General features: G+C 49.0%; 1 protein-coding gene across 2 annotated transcripts in view; it reads left to right on the top strand.

Moving 5' to 3' along the window:
- The window catches only part of Evc (EvC ciliary complex subunit 1), a 39,344-nt gene that overhangs the window by 3,397 nt on the left and 13,481 nt on the right, over positions 1–22,466 (top strand). For both annotated transcript variants that reach the window (XM_029477916.1, XM_029477917.1), the window contains exons 2-13: positions 1,230–1,349; positions 6,518–6,601; positions 8,503–8,750; positions 10,158–10,242; positions 11,249–11,347; positions 12,823–12,960; positions 14,618–14,776; positions 15,935–16,151; positions 16,724–16,872; positions 18,650–18,748; positions 20,526–20,738; positions 21,542–21,651. In XM_029477916.1, the coding sequence (XP_029333776.1) occupies positions 1,230–1,349; positions 6,518–6,601; positions 8,503–8,750; positions 10,158–10,242; positions 11,249–11,347; positions 12,823–12,960; positions 14,618–14,776; positions 15,935–16,151; positions 16,724–16,872; positions 18,650–18,748; positions 20,526–20,738; positions 21,542–21,651 (1,721 nt within the window). The remainder of the gene's footprint in view (positions 1–1,229; positions 1,350–6,517; positions 6,602–8,502; positions 8,751–10,157; positions 10,243–11,248; positions 11,348–12,822; positions 12,961–14,617; positions 14,777–15,934; positions 16,152–16,723; positions 16,873–18,649; positions 18,749–20,525; positions 20,739–21,541; positions 21,652–22,466) is intronic.

Raw genomic sequence — 22,466 nt, 5'->3', positions numbered from 1 at the left:
GGGAGTTCAACTGAGTTCCCAGGCATCCATGGCAAGCACTTTCTAAATGAGCCAAACCCCTCACAGAATTGTACCTGCTGCCTAGTCTCCTTATCCATTATAGTTATGGTCCTCAAACTTGTTTAGTGCTCAGAACAGGTGAACACTAAGCCTGTGCATGGGGAATACTTTGTCAAGTCCCTTGAGCCTCTATTTCCATCTGTCTACCTTCAAAGTGACCCTGTGTCTATTTAAAGAAAGGCCATTGGCTGCATATTGTTAATCCTCTCTTTGGAACTCACAGCCAAAAACCCAAGAACTCTGGCTGGGACTAGATCCTCTTTCACAAGGACCTTCTCTGTTGGGTACATCATGGCCCTCTGGTACTTTGGAATGCTAGACAAGGTTTCAGGATCACAGTCTCCTAAAACAGGAAACATGACTGCAGAAAGCTGGACTCTGAGCTGCAACAAGGACATTTACTTGACAAGGAGAGTGGGCACAGGGAAGTGCCTGACTGGGCTCCCATCCACCCAAACAAGCTGGTAGGAAACCTGTCCATATCGGTGCTGACATCTGCAAGGTGGCGGAGTTTCAGGTCACACACCTACTGCTTGTTTGTAGGCCACGGTAGAAGTCACTCCTCTATTGACGATAACCAATATCATCATTTTAAAAATTGCCCAGTGGCTATACAGAGGACAGCAGGGGAACTAGTGTCTGCCTATTCCATGCAAAGGAGTGGCAGCTTCTGTCCCGCTTTCCTGTCTGTTGCTGTGATGAGACAAATCTGACAGCAAGCAACTGGGCAGGGTGTATTTTAGCACAGGGCAGTCCATAACTGTGCAGAAGTCAAAGCAGGAACCTGAAGCGGCTAGTCATACCACAATCTAGAACAGAGAGAAATGACTGCATGCAGGTACAGTTGCTTCTGTCGGAGTATTCCATCAAAGCTGCAGAAAGGAGTGAAGAATAGAAGCGGAGAAACACTGCAAGATTTGCTCCCTATGTTGCCCGGAGTCTTGAGGACAACTGAAATATGCACCTTAGGGGATTTCTTAGAAAGAGTCTGGGTGGACTGGGTGGTTTTAAAGGACTCGACTACATCCTCAGTGGGCGAAGGGGGCAGGAAGGGCACATGGTGAGCAGAGGTGACTGCTGGGTAGGGGTCTGGTGGCTAAAGTTCAGGGGGACAGACAAGGCTGATTGACTTCAGCATCTGGCTTCTCTCCACCCCTTTGTGGTTTTAGAAAGATGACAGAAAACGTCTGCTCGGGAGTTCAGAGCCCTCTGCACAGAGCCTACGGGACACTGGCTCTCAAGCCAGGAGGCTCCAGAGAGAAACCACTCGGGATGAAGACGCCCCTGAGGTTAGTCTGGGTGCTTCTGTGGGCACATGCTGAGTGTGGGACTGTCTTCCTGAAAGCCAAGATATCGTGCTACAACCACTGGATGTTTTATTTCCCCAGAAATTGTCATGACTGTATAGTAAAAGGCACAGATTTTTAAGTCCACAGTTGTATGAGTTCTGACAAAGCTATGTTCCCTCATAATTAAAGTCCCAATACCCCAGAAAGCTCAAGCAACCCCAGGTAGGGTTTGCATGACCATGGGATGACTAGAGTTTTGTGTGGAGAGTGCCCTGTTCTCTTTGTGTCTTGGGTCCCACAACACCCTGCTACTAACACTTGCCCATTTCTTTGCATAGCCACACCTGGGCCTCTTCTCCTCCCCTTCAAAGAAAAGTGGGGGAATCAATATGAGCCCACCACTGCAAGTCACTCAGCAACTCCTGAATTTTTGACTGGTTGTTCTCAGAATCCAGGTGTTATCGGCCAAGCCCCAATTCTATTCTCCAACTAAAAATTATTACTCTAAGTAAACAGGCAGCCAAGGGAAGGCTGGGTACCTGGCACCGATCCTAAAAGATGAATTCTCTGTGCCCAGATCTTCCCTGTTCTGCTTCAGTTGGTCCATGGAACATGGCCAGGGTGCACTCCCTCAGTAAGGATGGCAGGACATCACTTGACATTCCCTGGTGCCCCAAAAAATGTCCCAGGCACCCCTGCACACTGTAAGTTGAGGCGGGGTGTAATGTCCAGTGGGTTTGTGCCCTCAGAACACTATCCTTCAGCTTTCATTGTTGTTCTTATATTCAAATGGGGAAACTGAGGTTCAAAGAGACAGACCACTTCCCTGGGTCCCCAACCTGGGGAGTGGCCAAATTCAGATGCATCCTAAGATTTGTCTGGTACCTGCAGAGCAAGCACTGCTACTCTCCACACCCTACCTACCCCTGTCTCTCAGGTTCCTCCATCTTGGGGTTCTCTGCTGGTCATGTAGAGGGCTTAGGCTTTGAAGCCACCTTCTCCAAAGTCTAGGAATCAAATTAGAGTAGCAGCTTGTTTTCCCAAGTTGCCTATGCCTCCCACAGATTTCAGTAACCCCATTCTTTTCTGGGAGAGAGCCTAGCCTGCAGCCCCCAGACCTCAATGCTTCAGGGAGGGTGTGAAGGTGAAGAGAGAGCCTTGCTGGGATTCCAGGACCCTGAAGGACCTGTGAACCCAGGAGCTACAGTCCACCCACAGTAATGTGTATCTCTAAATCTTGCTCTCGTGTCTGTTTCCCTGTGTGTCTCTGCATTTTTGGGGTTTGTGTCTCTGTGGAGAGCTTGCCACCCTTGTTTGCCTGGGTGACTCTCTGTGGGTGCCTGAGACAATGTGTGTGAGAGTTTTGGGTATGTGTTATCTCTCTGTCTTTCTAATTTCCTTCATCTCTCTAGATTGTCTTGCCTCTCCCTGCATACCATTAAAATCCCTCTCACGGACAGGAAAACTATTTCCACACAAATGCTTGTACACAGATGTCCAGCTTGGTCCTCAACAGCCAGACTGGAAAGAACACAAATGACCATTGGCCAAGAAATGCATGGACAGAATGTGGTCTATCATTCAGGCACAGTGGGCCGCACTAGTGCTGAGGCAGGAGGATTGTGCATTTGAGCCTGGTCTGTCTTACATATTGAAACCAAGACTCAAACAAAACAGAGTTGTGATCTATCCTTGCTGAATGTTATTGACCATAAGAAGGAGCACAGTACTGATATGCACTGTGACCTGGCCATTGTTAGCCAAAGTGAAGACAGCCAGTCATAAGTGGAACCAGAAAGAAAATACATGGGAGATTTATATGGACAGGAAGTCACTGAGCAGTTGCCAGGAGAAGGTGGGTAACAGCTAGAGAGCACGGGGCTTCTCTGCTCCAATGAGCCACACTGACATTGCCTATGTGAACCTTCTGATATTGGGGAAACACTAAAGACGATTGTTACGCATTATACAAGTGTGATTCTACAGGGTATGAATTCTATATTGATAAAGCTTTTAAAAACCCTCACATGTGAGGTGGCTCTGGATCCCATGGAAGCAGCACTAGCCTCGGTCCCCAGTATGGACCAATCCCAGCTCTGCTGTACATTTGCTCTTTGGTGTTGGTCAGCAGACATAACCTGTCTGAGCCTCAGGCCCCTCTCTGTGAGAGTCACAGAGGTCCGCCACAGAGTGCCCAGGGTCATGCCACCATTCCTGTCTCAGATGGTACTCCATCGGGGCAGCAGCAGTGGGAGATTACCTCAGCTTCCTTCAGCCTAGTAAGGTTTAGCCTGCAACCTGCCTCAGTCCCTGGCAGGCACCCATCACCAGGCTAATGATTGCCCAGAGCTGAGTTAAATATCTGCCTCTATTCAGCTGTATTTCTGCCTGGGGAGCCCAGCCACCTCTCCTGTGCACAGAGAACCTCAGCCTTGTGATCTGTCCTGCTGCTGCTTAGATGAACTCTGTTTAATGAATAGCCCTGTTGGTTAAAGCATGCAGAAACTTCCAGAAGGGTTCTGAGGCCTGCTGCTCCACAGCCTGAGTCTTCTGTTTGGCCTTTGCCAATGAGGAGGAGGGGTGATGCAACCCATGCAGGCGACTTGCAGGGTGGAAAAGAACACCTTAGGGCCAATGAGGGAAACAGCGTTCTCTCCCACACAGAGACACCTTCACCAATTTTCTGAACCACTGCCTCGTTTTGGCTGAAGTTCTACCTTGTAACTTTGCACAGCAACCCATTTCCTGGATCATTGCATCTCAGAGTGTGGGGGTGGGGGATGGAACCAGCAGATTTGGAGCATCTAGATTAAGTGAAGAGAACTATAAAAAAAAGCTGAAGTCTCTGAATCCTGTCCAGGTAACAGGATCTGGCTGCTTTTGCCTCCACACACCCAGGGCTATAGCGTCCTCCATCTCCTATCCGAAGCAGAGCAGGCCAGCCATCCAGTCCTGCAGGATACAGGCGGTCACACAGGCATCCTTAAGGGTAGAGCGTCACACAGCCAGGACTATTCCTAGTGGTCCCACCCAGGCCTTTCAATCATGCCTGCCTCCATGTGCACCCCTAACTCTACCTGCCTCCTGCATAGGCATGCACGTTCCTTTCTGTGTCTGGCATAGTGGTACAGTACATTTGTACTCTGTTTGTTGGAGAAACCACGCCTTCCTCTCTCCCTGGCCCCTTTTCTTCCATCTCTATTATAAGAAGATTTAAACTGCACAGAGCTCCCAGACATGGTGTGCAGCTCTATAATCCCAGCTGCGTGGAAGCAGAGGAGGCTCATAAGTTCAAGGCCACCATGTACACTTTAATAAAACCCTAAGAAGAGATACAGAGCATGTCTGAGAATAGGATGAGCAACGTATTGGTCCCTCCCACTGCGTCAGAGGTGGCTTCTCAAGGAGGTGATGCCCAGCAGGCTCTGACTGTCTTAGGAACACCAACACTACAACTGTTCAGTGCCTCGCGTCTTCTTGGTCCCAGGGAGTCAGCTGGAAGCTTCATGCCTGTTTTATTTGAGGGTTAGATGTTCCTTCTGTTGATTATATGGGCAGACCGAGGCTAACTCAGCCATCCCTTTCTTGTTTAAAGTAATACTCCAAAACCCTATGTAAACATTGCCTGTATGTGTATAGCCTGCATTGCTACGCCTACTTTAGAATTTTGGTTGACACGTATAATCATCTACATCAGTGAGCATGGTGTGATGACACACGTGCAACCTGTGACTTGGATGCTATCACACCCGTCACCTCTGTGAGGTAGGAAGCTTTGTGGCCTCTGCATCATCCAGTTGCTTTGAAATATATGAAGTGTAGGCTACAGAGATGATGCTGCACTGTGAGATGCGAGGTCTAATTCCTCCAAGTTCATTTACTTCGTGTGGTTGTTTTTCCCATTGAAGATGATCCATTGTCCGTCTGGAGATGCTTGTTAATCTGTCCCAAGGTTTTAAAAGCCTAATTACTTCAAAGATGAAGGATCAGAGTGAAACGATAGTGTCTATACAAGCATTTGTCTATGCACCTAATTGTCCATCCATCCTTCCATCTTCCATATAAATATGTGTGTGTGTGTGTGTGTGTGTGTGTGTGTATCTGGGCATACATATGTATGTGCATACATATATACATCCATTCATATATCCATCTGTCCATCAACACATCCATATATTTTCCTATTTGCTTACTCACCCACCTATTCATGAATCTACCCATCTACCAATCTTCTCATTAATTCATTTATTCATCAAATTATTCCACCTATTTATTCATCCTACTCCATATATGCATGCATAATCCCATGCTCCACCACTTACCTACCCACCTATACGTACTGTGCTGACTAGTTTTACATCAGCCCAACACAGGCTAGTGCCATTTGGGAAGCAGGAACCTCAATTGAGAAAATGACCCTATCAGACTGGCCAGTGGCCAAGCCTGTGGGGATTTTTTTTTGCATGTGTGAGTGGTGATAACCCTCATGGTCCTGGGGTGTATGAGAAAGCAAGATAGGCAAGCCTTGTAAGGCGAGGCAGTAAGGGCTCCTTCATGGCCCCAACATCAGTCCCTGCCTCCAGATTCTTGTCCTCACCCCTCTCAATGATGGGCTCTAATATTTGAGGTGAAATTGACCCTTTCCTCCCCAAGTTACTTTTGTCATTGAATTTATCACAGTAAAAGAAAAGTGTCATGTATACACATAATGTATTCCTATGTCTCCCTTCATCTATACACTCATAGATACATCATCCCACTTGTCCATCTGTCTCTCCACCCATCTGTCCATTGAACTATATATCCATTGTCTGTCCATCGTATGTGTGTATGTGCATACACGCACGTGCATACGTGCATACATATACATAAATATATACATATATGTGTGCATACATATATACATCCATTCATATATCCATCTGTCCATTCAACTATTCATTCATCCATCCACGCTCTCATTCCTCAATCCTGTCCATTTTTACATCCACTATTTACCAAACCACCACCTATCCATCCATCCATCCTTCTTGCAAGGATCCAAATGGGCCTACTGGGGTTCCTTCAAGCGGCCATTGTTGCAGGTGGAATGTGGCATTTTGGAGAGCTATGAGAGTCCGTCTTTAATGCGACAGGAAGTTCATTGTGCTGCTACCTCTCCTTTGCAGGTGTGTGAAGCATCCTTGAGTGGCAACATCACGGCATTTGCACTGAAAGCCAGAGTTGTCTATCCCATCAACCAGAAGTTCCGGGTGAGCACTCCAGGTTCCACTGTTATCAGTGAAGTTTACTCCAGGATGTGCTGGGCTCCATGGGGATCCAAGGGCATGGATCAGATGCGGGTTCCCATCCTGTCTGAAAGTTTGCTGTGCAACAGATCAAAACGTGAGAGCCGACCGACTCTGTGTGGGTCACATGGGGGCCACGTCAAGGTCAGGAGTTATAGAAGCTGCTTGATCTACAAGGTCAGCAGCTCCTTCATAGTGGGATGTGATCCTCCCTCTGGCACCGACTCGATGGGTGCCTCAGGCTCAGCTTCTGTCTCTATCCATATGGCTGAGGGTTGATGCCAGATGTTACACTTCCTAGACACTCATGCGGGGCTGAGGGATTGCCATGCATCAGGCATTCCCCCTTTTCAGTATTCCCAAAAGGTGAACGGACTGCTCAAGGTCACATTCAGGAGGAGGCCAGCTCTACCCTCCACACTTGGCACCCATGACTATAACCAGGACCCCTTGGCTGGAGTCTTTATGCAGAGAGCAGCCATAATAGAGGGAGGAGCTGAGCCCACAAAGTGTCCTATGGGCCAGAGTGTCTGGAGGAGGGCTGGCATCCTGGTACTCAGGAAGATATGCTCTGCGTCTTGAGGATGCTATCCTGCCTCCTGCCTCAGCCTCTCTTTTATAGCCCTTTCTTGCTATGTTATGAAATAGGGGGCACGGCAATAGTCTTCTGCCTTGACAGCTGTTTGGACTTCAGGCAAGACAGTGAATGGAAGGACTCAGAAGTTGCTCAGCCAGCAAGCTTCCTGCACCAGAGGGTGTTTCCAGACTCTCTCCGTAGGGAAGCCTCGTGATGGGCACCATCTGGTTGTGCTGCTGAAGCTGTTAGGGTCAGATCCCAGGTGCAGGCAGATCTAACAAGCTGGGTTTACCCAGCTTCAGGAGGCCAGTTAAAGAGTCAACAGGAAAACAGAGAACAAACAGGAAAGCAGAGACAGGGCATGTATTCAGTGTGGTCACACTGGCACACACACACATACACATACACACACACACGGTGGCGGGGAGGTGTCAGGGGAGATCTTCACCTCTGCCAGGCCAGTTATAATCATAGCTGACTGACCTGTTCCCTAGTACACTGTTAAAAGCCTACTCAGCTCCTTGCTGTCTGTAAGGTGGACAGAGGGCTCTTCTATGTAAATATGGCTGTGTCTACCTGAGCAGCACAAGAACACAGGCTCTATGAGTTCCCTGAGCCCCTTCCCATCGTCAGGCAGCAGGCCACAAGGAGATGGTCAGAAACCTCAGGGACCCAGCAGACCTCAAGGAAGGCAAGCCACAGCAAAGGCAGATTCCAACTAGACAACCCAATCTGGGATGACCCAGAAGCAGCACACAAGGAGAAGGTCTGGAGCACGAGTCACTTTAGCCAGGGTAGGTCCAGGAGCAAGGGACAAGCCTAGACAGAGAGCTGGACACTTCCAATCGTTCCTGGGATCAGGCCATGACTAGTGCCACACTGGGCTTAGGTAGGAGATAAGGCCTGTCAGGGAAGTGGGAGCTACCGAGACTGTGGCAAGAAAGCCCTTTATCAGGATAGATGCTCAGAACAAGCAGTCAAAGGGCTCCTGGAGCTGAGCCAGCCACAGAGGAAACAATGGAGAGAAACCTGCTTTCCAGAGGTCATCATGGGCTACACAGATGGGAGAGTTGAACACAAGGGCGTGGGGAGACAGATCCTAATGGCTCCAGGGTAGGAGCTTGGTGAAGAGGGCTGGTCCCCTGAAGACAAGTGTGAGGACAGATGGGCCATGATTCAGTCCCTCAGGCGTGGGCCTGACCCTGGTCTGGTCCTGGGACTGCAGCTTGGTCTGTGCACACTCACCCCAGCAGTCAGTCAGCTCAGTCAGGTCTCGCTCTGTTCATAGCCTCTGGCCGACGGATCCTCCCACCCATCGCTGCATGAAAACCTGACACAGGCAGCGGCCATCCTGCCCCACCTGCCCCACCAGCCAGCAGAGGCCTCACCAGCCAGCAGCCTGGGCAGCCTAAGCCAGGCTGGCAAGGAGGACGGCAGCTCCTCCTCCAGCATGCGATCAACCTACAGTGACGACCGGATCCTCCAGTGTGCCTTTCTCCGGGTGGGCAGCTTCCCTGAGATCCTGGCCTGTGAGAGGTAAGGAGCATCCTCAGGACAGTGGAGCTGCAGGGCTTGGTGCAAAGGAGGAGACAGACCCAGAAATGTTAAGTAACTCAGCTGGGGACACACAGAAGCACAGTATCAGAGCCAGGCCTGAGCTCCAGAGTGAGATGACAAGGTTGCAGTGTCTAACCACTGACGTCTCCCATAAATTGTAGTGCAGCAAACGCTCTGGGAGTCTGGGGCAGAGCTTGCAGCCCTTGCAAAAATGGTCCCAGGAACTTCAGTGCCTGATCCTTGTTGTTCATGGCTATACCTCCATTGCATGGCAAAGGGAGCCTGGACCAGGTTTAGTGATCCATTAAAAATTAGGCAATATGTCCCCTACTTTATAAAGAGATGCAGAGAGGCCAAGTAACGTGAATAAGGTCACATACTGTGAGTGATAAGCTGGGTTTGATCCAGACACCTTATCTCTGAGGCACAGGGGACATGTCTCCAGACTCACTTCTTGGTCTACTGACACAGGTATGATTGGCAGCTGTCCCCTGTCTTCTGTGCTCTGAAGTTCCAGGAATCCCTGGCTGTCTTAGTTACTTTTCTAGTGTTAAGATAAGATACGTGACCAGGGCAAGAAAGAGTTCATTGGAGCTTACTGTTCCGGAGGGTTAGAGTCCAGGATCAGCATGGTGGGGAACAGGGCAGCAGGCAGGCAGGCAGGCATGGCACTAGAACAACAGGCTTCACATCCCTATCTGTAGGTACAAGGCAGAGGGAGAGGTAACTAGAAATGACACGGGCTTTTGAAAACTCAAAGTGTGCTTCTAGTGACACCTTCTCCAGCAAGGTCACACCTCCTAATCCTTCACAAACTGTTCCACCAACAGAAGCCAGCCCTGGCCCAAGGATAGAGAGGAATGGAGTTGGGGCCTGTTGCCAGGGTGTTGTCCCCGGGCTGAGAGAGGCTGGAGGGGGCCACATTTTCACATTTGCATTTACAGACCTCATAATAGTGTGGATAGGAGTTTTTAATCCAAATGCACTCATCTGTGAGGAAGAGAAAGGTCCCCGAGGCAACCTGTGTCTGTGCCCGATGGCCCTGGTCCTCTGCTCTCTGAGTCTCTTTCTTGCCTGTCATGCAGGCCTAAGGCTATCTGTGCTGAGGAAAGGCCTATGATGACAGAAGTGACAGATTCTAGAGAGGATGCACCGAGCCTGCTCTGTTGGCTTTCTCTCTCTGGATGCATTTGTCTTCCATGTCCCAGAAGCTGTGTCCTGATACTGTTCCTCAGCTGAGACATCCAGCAGCTGTGTGGACTTCTCTAACCCCGAGTGTATGTGAGGAGCATGACAGGGACAGGGCCACCACATAAACCAAGCTGAGACTAGGGTCCTGTCTTCACCCTGCCTTCTGACTCTTTGACCCTTGCATGCTTCTTTCAGTGTAGACATTGACCTGTGTGTCTGCAGCCTTCACCTGAAAGACCTGCTTCAGGTAGACATGGCGCTGAGGCAAGAGAAGCACCTGGTAAGTAGAGACATTTGTTCTCTCTTCCTGACCTGGGGAACCAGATGAGAATGTGAGACTTCCTATGTGCACAGAGCCCCAGTTGAGTGAGGGTCACAGATCTGGGTGAAAGCAGACATGAAAATCTGAGAGTCATGCAGTGAAGTCCGGGCACTGTATGTGCTGACGTTCTGAAGCACTGTATGTGGTGATGCATTCGGGGGCACTGACAGGACATGGGCTTCTATTTAGCTGGGGTGGGAGCTATCTAGAGATGAGTTGAGGGCTCAGGCTACACCTGCTAAGGACTTGGGAAGAGAGTACTGGTTGAGGGAAAGACACCAAGCCAAGAACTACAAATATTATCTACAGCACACCAGCTGAGGATGTGGGGAGGTTGGCCTGCCCATGTCACTGAGGGAATGGAAAACTGTAGGACCAGTTATTAGACAACCAAGCATGCTATGCCTATAGGACCTTCCCCGGAGAGACCATGTCAGCCCCAGCCCTTGTATGAATAGTGTCTCTAATGATACCCAGATAATACTCCTTCAGTGGGTGACTAGACACCATGGAGATAGTACCCACTGGGATTTCCTGGGGTTCCCCGATTCTAGAAGGGTCCTTCTTGATTTAAGGGGTATCTCTAGTGGAGACGGGAATCTAGGAGGGCTTTGCACATCAATTCTGTAGAGGTGTCTCTAACTCTTTTACAAGGAAGCAAGTCTCCATGTGGAAATGGGGACAGGGTATGAAGGGCTCTGCACAGTGTAGGTAGGCATTGAGTTGCATAGTATAAGGGTGGGAGGGTCAGGAGAGAGAGAGAGAGAGGAAATTAGGAAACTGGAGAGAAGGAAAAGGAAAGGAAGGAAGGTGAGACATACTCTTTAGAAGCTTTGTCAAATCCAGAACAGCCCATTGCCGTGATATATAATCTTTTATATATAGGTCCTTTCCTTCAGCAAGAATGATGTTGGGGGTGGGGCACTACCCAGATGTTTCTCCTGACACTTCCCTATGCCAACAGATGTTCATTCAGATTCTTAAAGCATGCCTCCTGGATTTTTTTCCTAAAAAGAAGCCTGATGATGAATTATGCCAGAAGGTTCTTTCCAAACAAGAGCGTGTAAGTCTTTAGCCTGTATCTGAAGATAACTCAGTAAATTGTGAAAATAATGAAACATATCGTGCTATGCATAAACTAGTTTTCTTTAATGCATAAAGTAGATTTTATAGTATACATATGAACACAGTGTGACAACTTGTAAAAGTGTATGTGCATATGTAAAGAGGACCCTTGTGCTGACCTGCAGCTTGGCTCCTGGAACCCTAACTAGGGACAGCAAGAGAATGAAGAAAGGACAAACACGCATACAGGAAACCTAGGCCAGCTGGGATTGTATTCATTCTGATGGAGGGTACCTACTACCACCAGCAAACAGGAGCCTCAGCATGTTTATTGGGTAGCAGGAGAAATTGGCTGCTGTTGGAAGGAGAGATGAGTAGGTGATCAGTCGCAACCTTATATCACTTGAAGAAGTTAGTTCCACATCTCCTTGGTTTCCTGGGACCACAGTCCCTGTGAAGCAAGCACCATTCCTCACCTCCACATTGGGGTTTGGAAGAGCCACACATGCACCCCCTGATCCTTCCTGAGCTTGGGGTGACTGCAGATCTAGACATACTATCAGCCCGGAGGGTGTTGCTTCCTAACACTGAATCCCAGAACTGACTCAGTTACCCACCTCGTCACAAGAAGACCCTGGACCATGTCAATCTCCCCATGGAAGCAAAGCCTGTGCTGTCTGTTCACTGTGCTGAGACCACAACGGATCAATGGCTTCCCATGAAGATACTGTCCCAGAGAGAAAGAAGCTGGACAACTAAGCTGTACTGCTCACTTCCTGCTCTTGAACCCACCAAATACTTCCCACTGGTTCCTTGAGGTGTAATGTATAATCCTTCCCCCTGGAAACCTTGTGTGGGAAGAAGGAACATTCCTGCCTAGTCCTGAGAACACACATTTTTCTAAGAGTTTGTAGTCATTGGAAGACACAGTTTCATTGTTTGCTAAGTATTAATTATAGTGTCAGGAGGATTGAGGACATAGAAGAAAGTCATCCTTCATTCTGGAGGTCCAATGCTTTATGAGGTAAAAGAGTTTGTACCTCATAGCTTAAACATATCTTCACTTTCTATGTGTGAATGCTTGGTGGGGTGTGGGCAAATGTGCCACAGGACATGAGTGAGGCCAGAGAGCAGCTCTGTGGGATTGGTTCTCTTTCCATCCCCCATGGGTCCTGACATCAAACTCAGATTTCTAGGCTTACAGTGCAGTTGCTTTTACCCACAAAATCATCTCTCTGGCCCAGCATTAAACTCTAAGACTGTGCCAAGAACATCTCACTAGTATGTGTGTATATACACACACACACACACACACACACACATATATACACATACACACACACATATTCATATATATATATGTATGTATAAATATAATAAAATATCTGTCAAATATTTAAGAACATTTATTCTTCTGGGATTTGAGTTTTACTGGTTTTTCTTTGTGTATTTTTTTCTTTTCCCTCATCCTAGGATTTGGAGGAATTAGAAAAGGGACTTCAGGCCAGATTGGCGAATACAGAAATGTTAGGTACCGGCGACTCTGGCTACGTTTCCCTGGCAGATGTGGAGAGGAAGGAGAGAGAGCTCTCAGAGCAGCTCATAGACAACGTAGGTGCTGCCTCTCTCTTCTGTGGGGGTCTTGGATTCTGCAACAGTGACACTGGCAAGACTAGAGAGGTGACACTGTCACCATCCCAAGACAGAGACCCCATTTGTGAAGTTCAGAGACCGAGAAGGTATCCTTAGAGAGCAGAGATTTACAGAGGAAATTTTTTATCCATTTACATTTTTAGCCTGCTGCTTTCATCCCTGGAAGCCACAATTCCTACCATCCCATAGTAGAGTGGATTCTAGGAGCATCTCCAGCCCTCAGCCTCACAAAACAAGCCACCAAAGAGGGCTTCCTTGGAACACTCCTTTCTCATTTTATTCCATGGCCTCCAGGCCACGGATATGTGCCTTTGGCACCTTCTGTGCTGCGGAGCAGGGACTCAGATTTGCTGGAGGCTGGCCCTGCCTGAGAGACTCAGCAACAGCAATGCTGAGAGTAAAAGCATGGTGACAGGAACAGGAACTGGGGGCTCTCATCTTGAACACAAGCATGGAGCAGAGAGAGCAGACTAGAGATGCCGCAAGTCTTTGAACTCTCAAAACCCTTCTCTGGTGACATGCTCCCTTCAGCAAGGCCTCCCCAAACAGTGCCACCAACTGGGAACCAAAAATGTAAATGACCGAGGCTATGGGGAAAATTCACTCAAAAAGCACAATTACTTTTCTCATTGCTGTGGCTAAATGCCTGCCAGGCAGCACCTTAAGGGACAGATGGTTTATACAGATTACATTCCAAAGGGCTGTCATCTATGGTGGGCAAGGCACAGTGGCAAGAGGGTGAAGCAGTTGGTCACATTGCATCCAAGGTTAATGTTGGAGTTCAGATCTCTCTCCTTTTTATTCATTCTGGGTCTCCATGAGATGGTGCCACCCTCATTCAGGATCAGTGTGGACCTAAATGGGTCTGAACCAAATACAGCCAATGATGGACTGTCACATTCTGTGACATCTGGGTTTTTCCTAGTCCTGTTGCTCTGCCTCAGGGCACGTTCTGCCCAGAAGTAAACAAGCAAAGCACACAGATGACACACAACCTGCATGCCATAAAGACACCCACTAGACTTCCTGCCATCCTTGGTGCTGGAGCTTAGCTAGGCTGTGTGGTCACACTTTGAACCTCCCACATCCCACGCCATGAATCGACTCTTCCCAGCTCTGGTCCTGATAAGATACGGTGTGGGACACTGCATTTCAAAAGCAGAATGATTTCACACCAGCAACTTCTCTGCCTTTTGGCTCTTTTGGACTTCTGGAAAATGACTAATATAGTTGGTGGCCCTTCTGAGCTTTCATTTTAAAGACATACTTAATCCCTTTGAGAGATCCCAGAACTCGCAGGATCTCATTGCCTCATTTCCCATGCTCCTAAGGAGTAATTTTGATCCATCTGGAGTCCTTAAGTAGTGTTCATAACTTTCTTATTGGCAACGGTACCCTGTGTTTGCTGAAAACACCTCTATAATATGACTGGAGCCACAGTTTCTGGGGCAGAGTGGAGGGTGTCTACCACGGGGACACAATCAATGCTGAGATAAACCCCCTTCAATTGCAGAAGGGTTGAGAATGGGGGAGGAGCTGTGGTTCCCAGACACTGCCCCGAGCTCTTTCTTGAATAAGGTTCCCTTGTCACTTGCTTCTCATGCTCATTTCACAGATGGGAGCTTTCTGGAAGCAGATGGAAAGCATCCAGCCCACTCTCATGGACCAGTTTAAGTGTTCCAGCTCCAAAGCTCGGCAGTTCATGATGACTCTGACAGGAAGAATGATTGTCGCTGAAGGGCTGCTGCATGACTCCCAGGACCTGCATGTCCTGGTAACACAGGGCCCATGGAGGGGAGGAAAGCACCCTAGGGATCAGGAGGTCAAACGGTCATGTTGTAAAGGGAGATATAGCACCCCCAGAAAAGGGCAGTGAATCCTCCTAGCATCTATCCATCCATCATCCATCTGTCCACCACCCCATCACCATCCATCCATCCATCACACATCCACCCATCATCTATCCATTTAAAAAAAAAGGCCTGTTCTATTCTATTCTATTCTATTCTATTCTATTCTATTCTATTCTATTCTATTCTATTCTATTCTATTCTACTCTACTCTACTCTATGTGTATGACTATTTTGCCTGAGTGTATGTATATATACCAGGTGCATGTCTGTTACCCAGGAAGGTCAGAAGAAAGTGCCAGATCCTCTAGAACTGGAGTTATGGATATTTATGAACCACCATATAGGTACTGGGAACAGAAGCCAGGTCCTTTGCAAGAACAAGTACTTTTAACCACTGAGTCATCTCTCCAGACCCTTGTTAATTGGGGAGGGGGGTGCCGGAAAGGTGTTTCCCCTAAGCTGGAGAGTTACAAGCCATTGTGAGCCACCTGACATGGGTGCTAGAAATCAAACTCAGGTCCTCTGGTAGAGCTGTACCATTTGACTACAGAGCCACCGCTCTACCTGTCTGCCCATTCTTACACCCATCCATCCATCAGCCACCATCCCACAGTGGAGGTGCATAGTCAGATCAGTGGTCCTACAGCACTGAGCTTGGGTTCTCAATGCTGGCTGTCTATTGATATTTCGTAGGGCACTCAAAAGACTCTGATACTTGGATTTTGGATGGTCTCTATATAGTGGTCAGGCTTAGACTAACATCCAGGAGAAGAGAGGTAGTTGACAGAGTTCCAAAATCTGATTTGACTAGAGGATAGTAGTTGAAGGGTTTGGGGACAGCACAGGTGCTAAGTACCCAGTGGCTGATCCCAAACTCTGAAGGCATGGGGAAGCTTCCATCCCTGCCTAAGATGCAGATGGGGAGGGAGGGCATTCACTGTGCTCGGAATGAAGTGTGTGTGTGTGTGTGTGTGTGTGTGTGTGTGTGTGTGTGTGTGTGTGAGATTGGAGGCCACTGCCTCCTCAACATCTTCAGAAAGAGCTCTGATGCCCACTCATTGTCCTGTGTTTCCCTAAAGGACACCCTGGAAAGGACAATGGGTCGAGCCCACTTGGCAAGAATGGTGGAGTTCCTGAGAACCCAGATCCAGGAGGAGACCAAGTGCAGACTTGCTGCCATCTCCCGTGGCTTGGAGTTGCTGACTGTCCAGGGGCAGCTGTCTGGGAGGCAGAAGGAGGAACTCCTGACACAGCAGCACAAGGCCTTCTGGGAGGAGGCAGAGCGCTTTGGCAGGGGTGCGCTAGTGAGCCTGGACTGGGGACCTGGAATCATATGATCCATGACACTAAGCCAGGGCTGCTTCCCCTTCCAGTCCTGGGGATAAGCCAGGGCAGGCCATGAACAGTGCCAGGCCCATAAAGCAGAGTGATCAGAGACTGTATAAGACCGGAGTCATCCCCCATTCTCAGTGACTCAGGCTGACAAGACCCCAGTGTCAAGGCACAACCACCTAGAACTCAAAGGAGAAGAAGCTGTCAACCAGAGAGGACATAGAAGTGTCTAGGGGGTGAGCCATGCTACCCACTTGCAGCCCTAGCCCTGCCCAGCTGAAGAGCTAGTGACTGTGAGTCAGGTCAGCATGGGTGGAGGAAAGCTACACAGGTTCTCCATGCCTGCTCCTGCCCACAGGGCCACCGAGATAGGCTGGGCAGAGTTCAAGACCCTTGAGATCACTGTCAGTGAGACCTACCCAGAAAAACAGATCTGGCATCTACAGAGAAGGGACCACTTGATAGGTCACAGTAGCGAGTCACTGTGGCCCTGCTGGAGAGTGACCCCCCTGCTCTATGGTTCTTTTCAATCCCAGAATTCACACAGCGGGGGAAAGATCTGGTCCAGGCATCTCAGGCTCGCCAGGCAGAGGCAGCGGCAGAGCTCACACAGACCCAAGAAGAAGAACGGAGGAGTTTCCTGGCTGATTCCCAGCTGACCTCAGATCCTGGGGAGTTCCTCAAGGTGACTCTGCCCCTACCCCATCCCCAGGACTTGTCCTTTGCAGGTTGAGTCTGGTCAGAACTTAGGCCTTCATCACACACAGCTTCAACACCTGCCTCCCTATGCCAGGCACATGACCATAGCCAAGTCCCTCAGTCTTTCTGAGTTCTTGATTCCTCTTTCATGAGCCATTGTTGAGCATCCCAAGTTGGTTTGCTGAGAGAAGATGGAGAATCTTTAGGAGGCATACCCAATGCTGGCTCATGGGGCACAGAGTGTGCAAGGCCCACACCTTTCTCAGAATGGTCCTAAGCCAAGGAAGTAGAGTAGCCCTCAGCTCTGGTCAATGGATTAGTCAGAACCGGAGAGGCGGTCCCACTAGAAAACACCATGAGAGTCAGTAGGAAGAGGACAGGTGACCAGTGGGAAGGCAGAAAATAAGGTGCCTCTGAAGAGGAAATGAGCATCTGGGAACCAATGGGACAGGCTCAGGGCCGTGGGGACAGTGCATGGGGAACAGCATCAAGGTAAGGTAAGGCCCCGCCCTCAGAGCACAGAATAGACCCAGGCCTGTCACACATTCCCTATCCATGCCTAGGTGTCAGGAGGGTACCCTTAAGGGGTGGAGTTTGCTCTAAGTGAGAAGATTGACTCAAGGAAGAGGAAGATAGGACTCAGCTCTTAGTCACCTTTGGATAACACTCTGCTCACCCTGAGCCCCAAACATAGGAGGGTGATAGGCATCTGTGTCCCAAGATCCAGCTTAGACGAGGTAACATGGCTGGTGTCCAGGGGACAAACATGACAGGGGAGAGGTGAATGAATGCACAGGTGGATGGATGGATGGATGGATGATGGATGGATGGATGGATGGATGGATGGATGGATGGATGGATGGATGGATGGACACATGAATGGTTGAATGGGCACATGAATGGATAAACAGGCATATAAATGAATTAGTGAACCGAAGAATGAACACATGAACGGACAAATGAATGGACACCAAGCTCCTCCAGCCCACCTTCAGAACCCCTTTTCTAATCCCTGCCCTCCAACCTCGTCTCAGTCCCACTCCATACCATCCTATAGGCAGACAGAGGACTCTCCAGCATCCAGTTATGGCAACTGCTGCTGCTCAATCATGGGTGGCCGTGGCTCTTGTGTCCCCACTAGAAGCCTTCACCTTCAGAGACTATCTAGAGAGTACTCCTGATAAGATGGCCCCTGTGCCCTCCCTCCTCCTTTGAGAAGCCACTGCCTGTCCTTGTGCCCTATTCTACCCTCTGGCTACGTAGGAGCCTCTGCTATCCTGCTGGCCGACTCCACATTCATCTGTTCTGCTGTCTCTCTGGAGGCAGGGTCCAACTTCTGGATGTCAGAGTCTGGCTTCTTCTTGACTATATATGCCTCTAGTAACCTGTCTGCTTTACCCCAGGTCCCCCAGGGAGGTCCCTCTGAGTATGGCAGGTTGATAGCAGAGGAAGTCAGAGAGGATACTGTCTGCTGATAAGGCATAGGAGAGACAATTAACAAGTGCAGCCCAATGGAGACTCCTTACAACAGTATAACAGAAGCACAGACTGGCTTCCTAGGAGTTAAATTTAAAGTCCTGGCCTCAGGCACAGTTTGTAATCCATTGAAGTCATGTGAAAGCTCCGTGCCTCAGTTTCCTCACAGTCATATTGGGGTGAATATTCTTCCCATCTGAGGTGGCAGTCAGTCATTTGGGGAGAATTTCCCACAAAAACAAAAGAGTGCAATTTCTGCTTGAACTCTGCCCCTGTTCTAACTACAGGCTTTTCATGAGGTCCTGGAGAGGCAGCGGCTGACAAGGAGTGACCAGGAGGGAGACGAGGACACCCGGATCACTGAGGCCATGGCTGTGCTCTGCCAGGTATGTGACTGTATTACTGTTCTCATGGCTGTGGCAAAATACCCAACAAAACAACTTAAGAGAGGGTGAATTCAGGCTCTCAGTCCATCGCAGTGGGGAAAGTATGGCAGCAGAAACCTAAGTCAGCTGGTCGCACTGTGTCTGCAGTCAAAAAACAGAAAGACATTCATGCTGGTCCTTAGCTTCCCTCCTTTTACTTAACCTAGGATCTCTGCTCACGGAATGGAGTGGCTCACATTCAGGGTGAGCAACTTCCCTTCTTGGTTAAGCATGTCTAGAAATACCACCACAGACTTACTCATAGGTATGTCTCCTAGGTGACTCTGAGTCTGTCAGGTTAACAACGAAGATTGCAGTGGCTTAGCCAGACAACAGAGCAACCCTTAGCTCTGCATTTTTGAGAGAACCACTTGGTCCTCTTGTCTTCTGGGCTGAAACACTAGAAGCAGGGACAAGTAGCATTGAATTTGTTGCCTGAAGGGCCCATAGACCACATCTCTACCATGGGTTCTACCTGTCTGTGCTGGAAACTGGGACGTTGAGCCACCCTTGAATCTATGCATGGGCAAGTTAGAGCTTGCTCTGCTCGCCTCATGGCTGGCTTGGGAGAGACAGGAAGAAGGGCATCAAGACTCCCCAGGTACAGGGCCCTTGGGGTGTGATGGTAAGCAAGGACGAGCCACAGGCTGAAAGATGGAAACAAGGTAAAGGAAGATGCTGGTAGGGAAAGATGTAACACATATACTTAGGGCTAGGCAGCACTGTCAGGAGAGGTGGCCCAGATGACCAGTGCAGCATCAGGCTCTGCTTTACCATGTGACCACTACCTGGTCCCTCTAGCCTTCTTTCTCCATCTATGTAAGGGCATCAGTCTTCCTTCACAGGGGTACTGTAACAACTCAGTGTCTGAGAGGGCTTGGGACAGCAGCTGGAACTGGGGACATCCCAGTTCATATTGACTCCATCACCAAGCCCTTACTTCCCAGCACAGAGAGGAGAGTGAGGGACCATGAAGACTCTGGGTGAAGATGAACTCAAAGACAACTGTCTGGAGAAGTGTTTCTGAGTGGACCAGGAGTCAGCATTCCAGATTACAGAATCAAGACTAAAGTGCAAAGATAGGGAGTGTGGCTGACCTGACCAGAGCTGTCTAGTGTTGAACAGGTGTCATCAGTTGTGGCCTTGGGCTCCTCATCTGTAAACTTCTTTTATAGTTTTAATTTATAGAAATTAGATTATTTCTCAAAATATTGCTTCTGCTTCCACTCTTCTGTCCCTTCCTTGGGGACAGCAGGGACCCCTGTTGGACTCTCTGGTCTCTTTGGTGCGTGATTCTCTTTACAATGTCCATCCTGTTTCTGTTCAGGATTTCTTCTGTTTTGCCTTCCACTCCACTGATTCTCTCTTCACCTGCTTCTAGATGACTGTAACTAAAATGGTACACTGAGTTCTCAGACCTTTTGAATTCTAAAACATCTAGTTGGTTCTTTTTAAACTAAGCAATGTTATTTATCATTGCAGCTCTTTGCTTGTCTTGTGTAAGCGTGGCTTATAACACCATGAACAGAGCAGCCGCCACTACCTAAGGTCCGTTTCTTATACTCTCTCCAGAATCCATATGGTGCACTTGTGATAACAGCTATGTATGTGCATTTTGTTCCTATTGTCTGTTTTGCTTGTGCCTCCTCCTGTTCTCTGTTTCAAATCTAGAAGCTCAGGCTCCAGGGCGGTGGAATGTGGAACCTGACCCATAACCCCAGTGTGGTTCTTCTCTCAGGAGCTGTACTGTAGCACCATGGGAACCTTCCAAAAGTTTGTGGACTCCCTGTTCCTGAAGACCCTCCCAGAAGTGAGCAGCCTCCCTGTGGCAGAATGTGAGATCCTGCGGCAACAGGTCCAGGAGCAGGCAGCAAGGCAGCTGGGACAGGCGGACCGATTCCGCAGACGACAGTGGGGACTCCTATGTGATCTCTTGGAGCAGGACAAACGGGTTTGTCTCCCGGGACCCCGGCTGGGCTATGCATTTGAGATTTAGGGTACTAGGGAAGGATTTCAGATGCTGCACATCCCCAAGGTCCTCATAGAGACACTGCCCAGATGTACTAAGTGTACTAAGTGTCAGAGTGCGTGCTGAAGATGCACAAATCCCTGGGGTGATATGTAGTGCCCCAAGGAAACCAATTCATGATTACAGAGCTTCCCCATCAGTCATGAACAGAGGGCCAGGGTGTGAGCACAGCACTCACAAGTTCACCCAGGAAGTCAGGTGGCAAAAGGTGATGAATCAGAGGACAGATGAGACAGAGCTGAGGCTGCAGGTACATAAAGGAGGGCTGAGAGAAAGGCAGGAGGGTTAGAGCCAAAAAGGATGGAATGGCAGGCAGTGTAAGCAGAGGTTGGAATGGTGGACTGGCGAACCTGAGTGCACAGCAGCCTCTGGAAGCTGGACCAGGCAAAGAATCATGAACCTGGGGAGTGGAAGTCTAAGCTGCAGGGGCCTCCTTAAGACCTGTACTCCATCCGCAGCCTACGTGCAGACTCCGGGCTGATGGAGACAGAGCCCACTAACACTCAGAAGAGTGGGAAAGGCCTCTTAGTGATGCAAGTCTTGTTGCAGCACTGTCTCGCTGAGTGAGATGAGAGCCTTCCTTCTGATCACATGACATCCCCTCGGAGGACTGTGGGAACAAGCAAAGTTCTTAAGAGGATCAGGAAAAGGGGGCACGTGTTAAAAAGTCAGGGGCCCGTGGAGGGGCTGCAGCTGCTCATGCACGGCTGTCCCTGTGAGCACAGGTGTGGCTGGAGGAGGCTACGCTGTCCACGGTGCTACAGAGGCAGCTGCGGGATCACCACGAGAGCACCATTCACGGCGTCCTGAGCAGATTCAGTGGCCTTTCTGAAGAGTGAGTATAACCCTGAAGGATGGGCTCTGTGTGTGAACGACTCCAGGCTGGCTTCAGCGTGCTAACCTGCCAGGTGGACACATCAGCTGTCCTCTGCCTGCCGCTGACAATAAAGATATACCATTTCAGTTTCCTTCTCTGGAAAGTGGGGCTAATAGAACCTGTTTCCCTGAATGCCGCTTGGTAGGGACTTTTCGGAATAGTTCTTGTGAGGTAAATGTATACACATTTGTTTTGGTTACAGTTCCAGATGTTTGGTAAATTTGAAGTTTCACTTCTGCTATTACATACAGTCCAGATGTTGGAAGCTTCTATCACCACAGAGATCTTTGTTTACCATCATGTGTTACTTATCAATCAACTGTATATTTTCTTTCCACATTTTTGCTACTCATGTGGTGTATATTTTCTTTCCACATTTTTGCTACTCATGTGGTGTGGGTTTTTTTTTCTGTTGAGTGAAAATATTTCTCCTTGTTTTCCAAGAGAAAAATGACAGTTTTTTTAAATTACCCATATTTTCCCAAGAACCTGATTTACACAGGTAGCCAGTGTGTGGCTGTAGTAGAAGTAGGTACAGAAGCAGACATGTGCCTGTGGTAGAGGCGACCATAACAGCAATGGGTTGGTGTGGCTACAGGTGTGTGGCTGTTATGGTGGATGGATCAGGAGCAGGTATGTGGCTTTGGCAGTGTTTGGTTCACGAAGTGGGTGGCTATGGCTGTGGCTTCATGACCACAAACATGTTGTGGGCAGGAGACAACAGATGTACGGCTGTTATAGTGGGTGATACAAGTGAAGCAACAGGAGAAACA

The sequence above is a fragment of the Mus caroli genome, chromosome 5 (assembly GCF_900094665.2).
Source record: "Mus caroli chromosome 5, CAROLI_EIJ_v1.1, whole genome shotgun sequence".
Classification (NCBI taxonomy): domain Eukaryota; kingdom Metazoa; phylum Chordata; class Mammalia; order Rodentia; family Muridae; genus Mus; species Mus caroli.
This window is presented reverse-complemented; position numbering and strand designations above follow the sequence as displayed.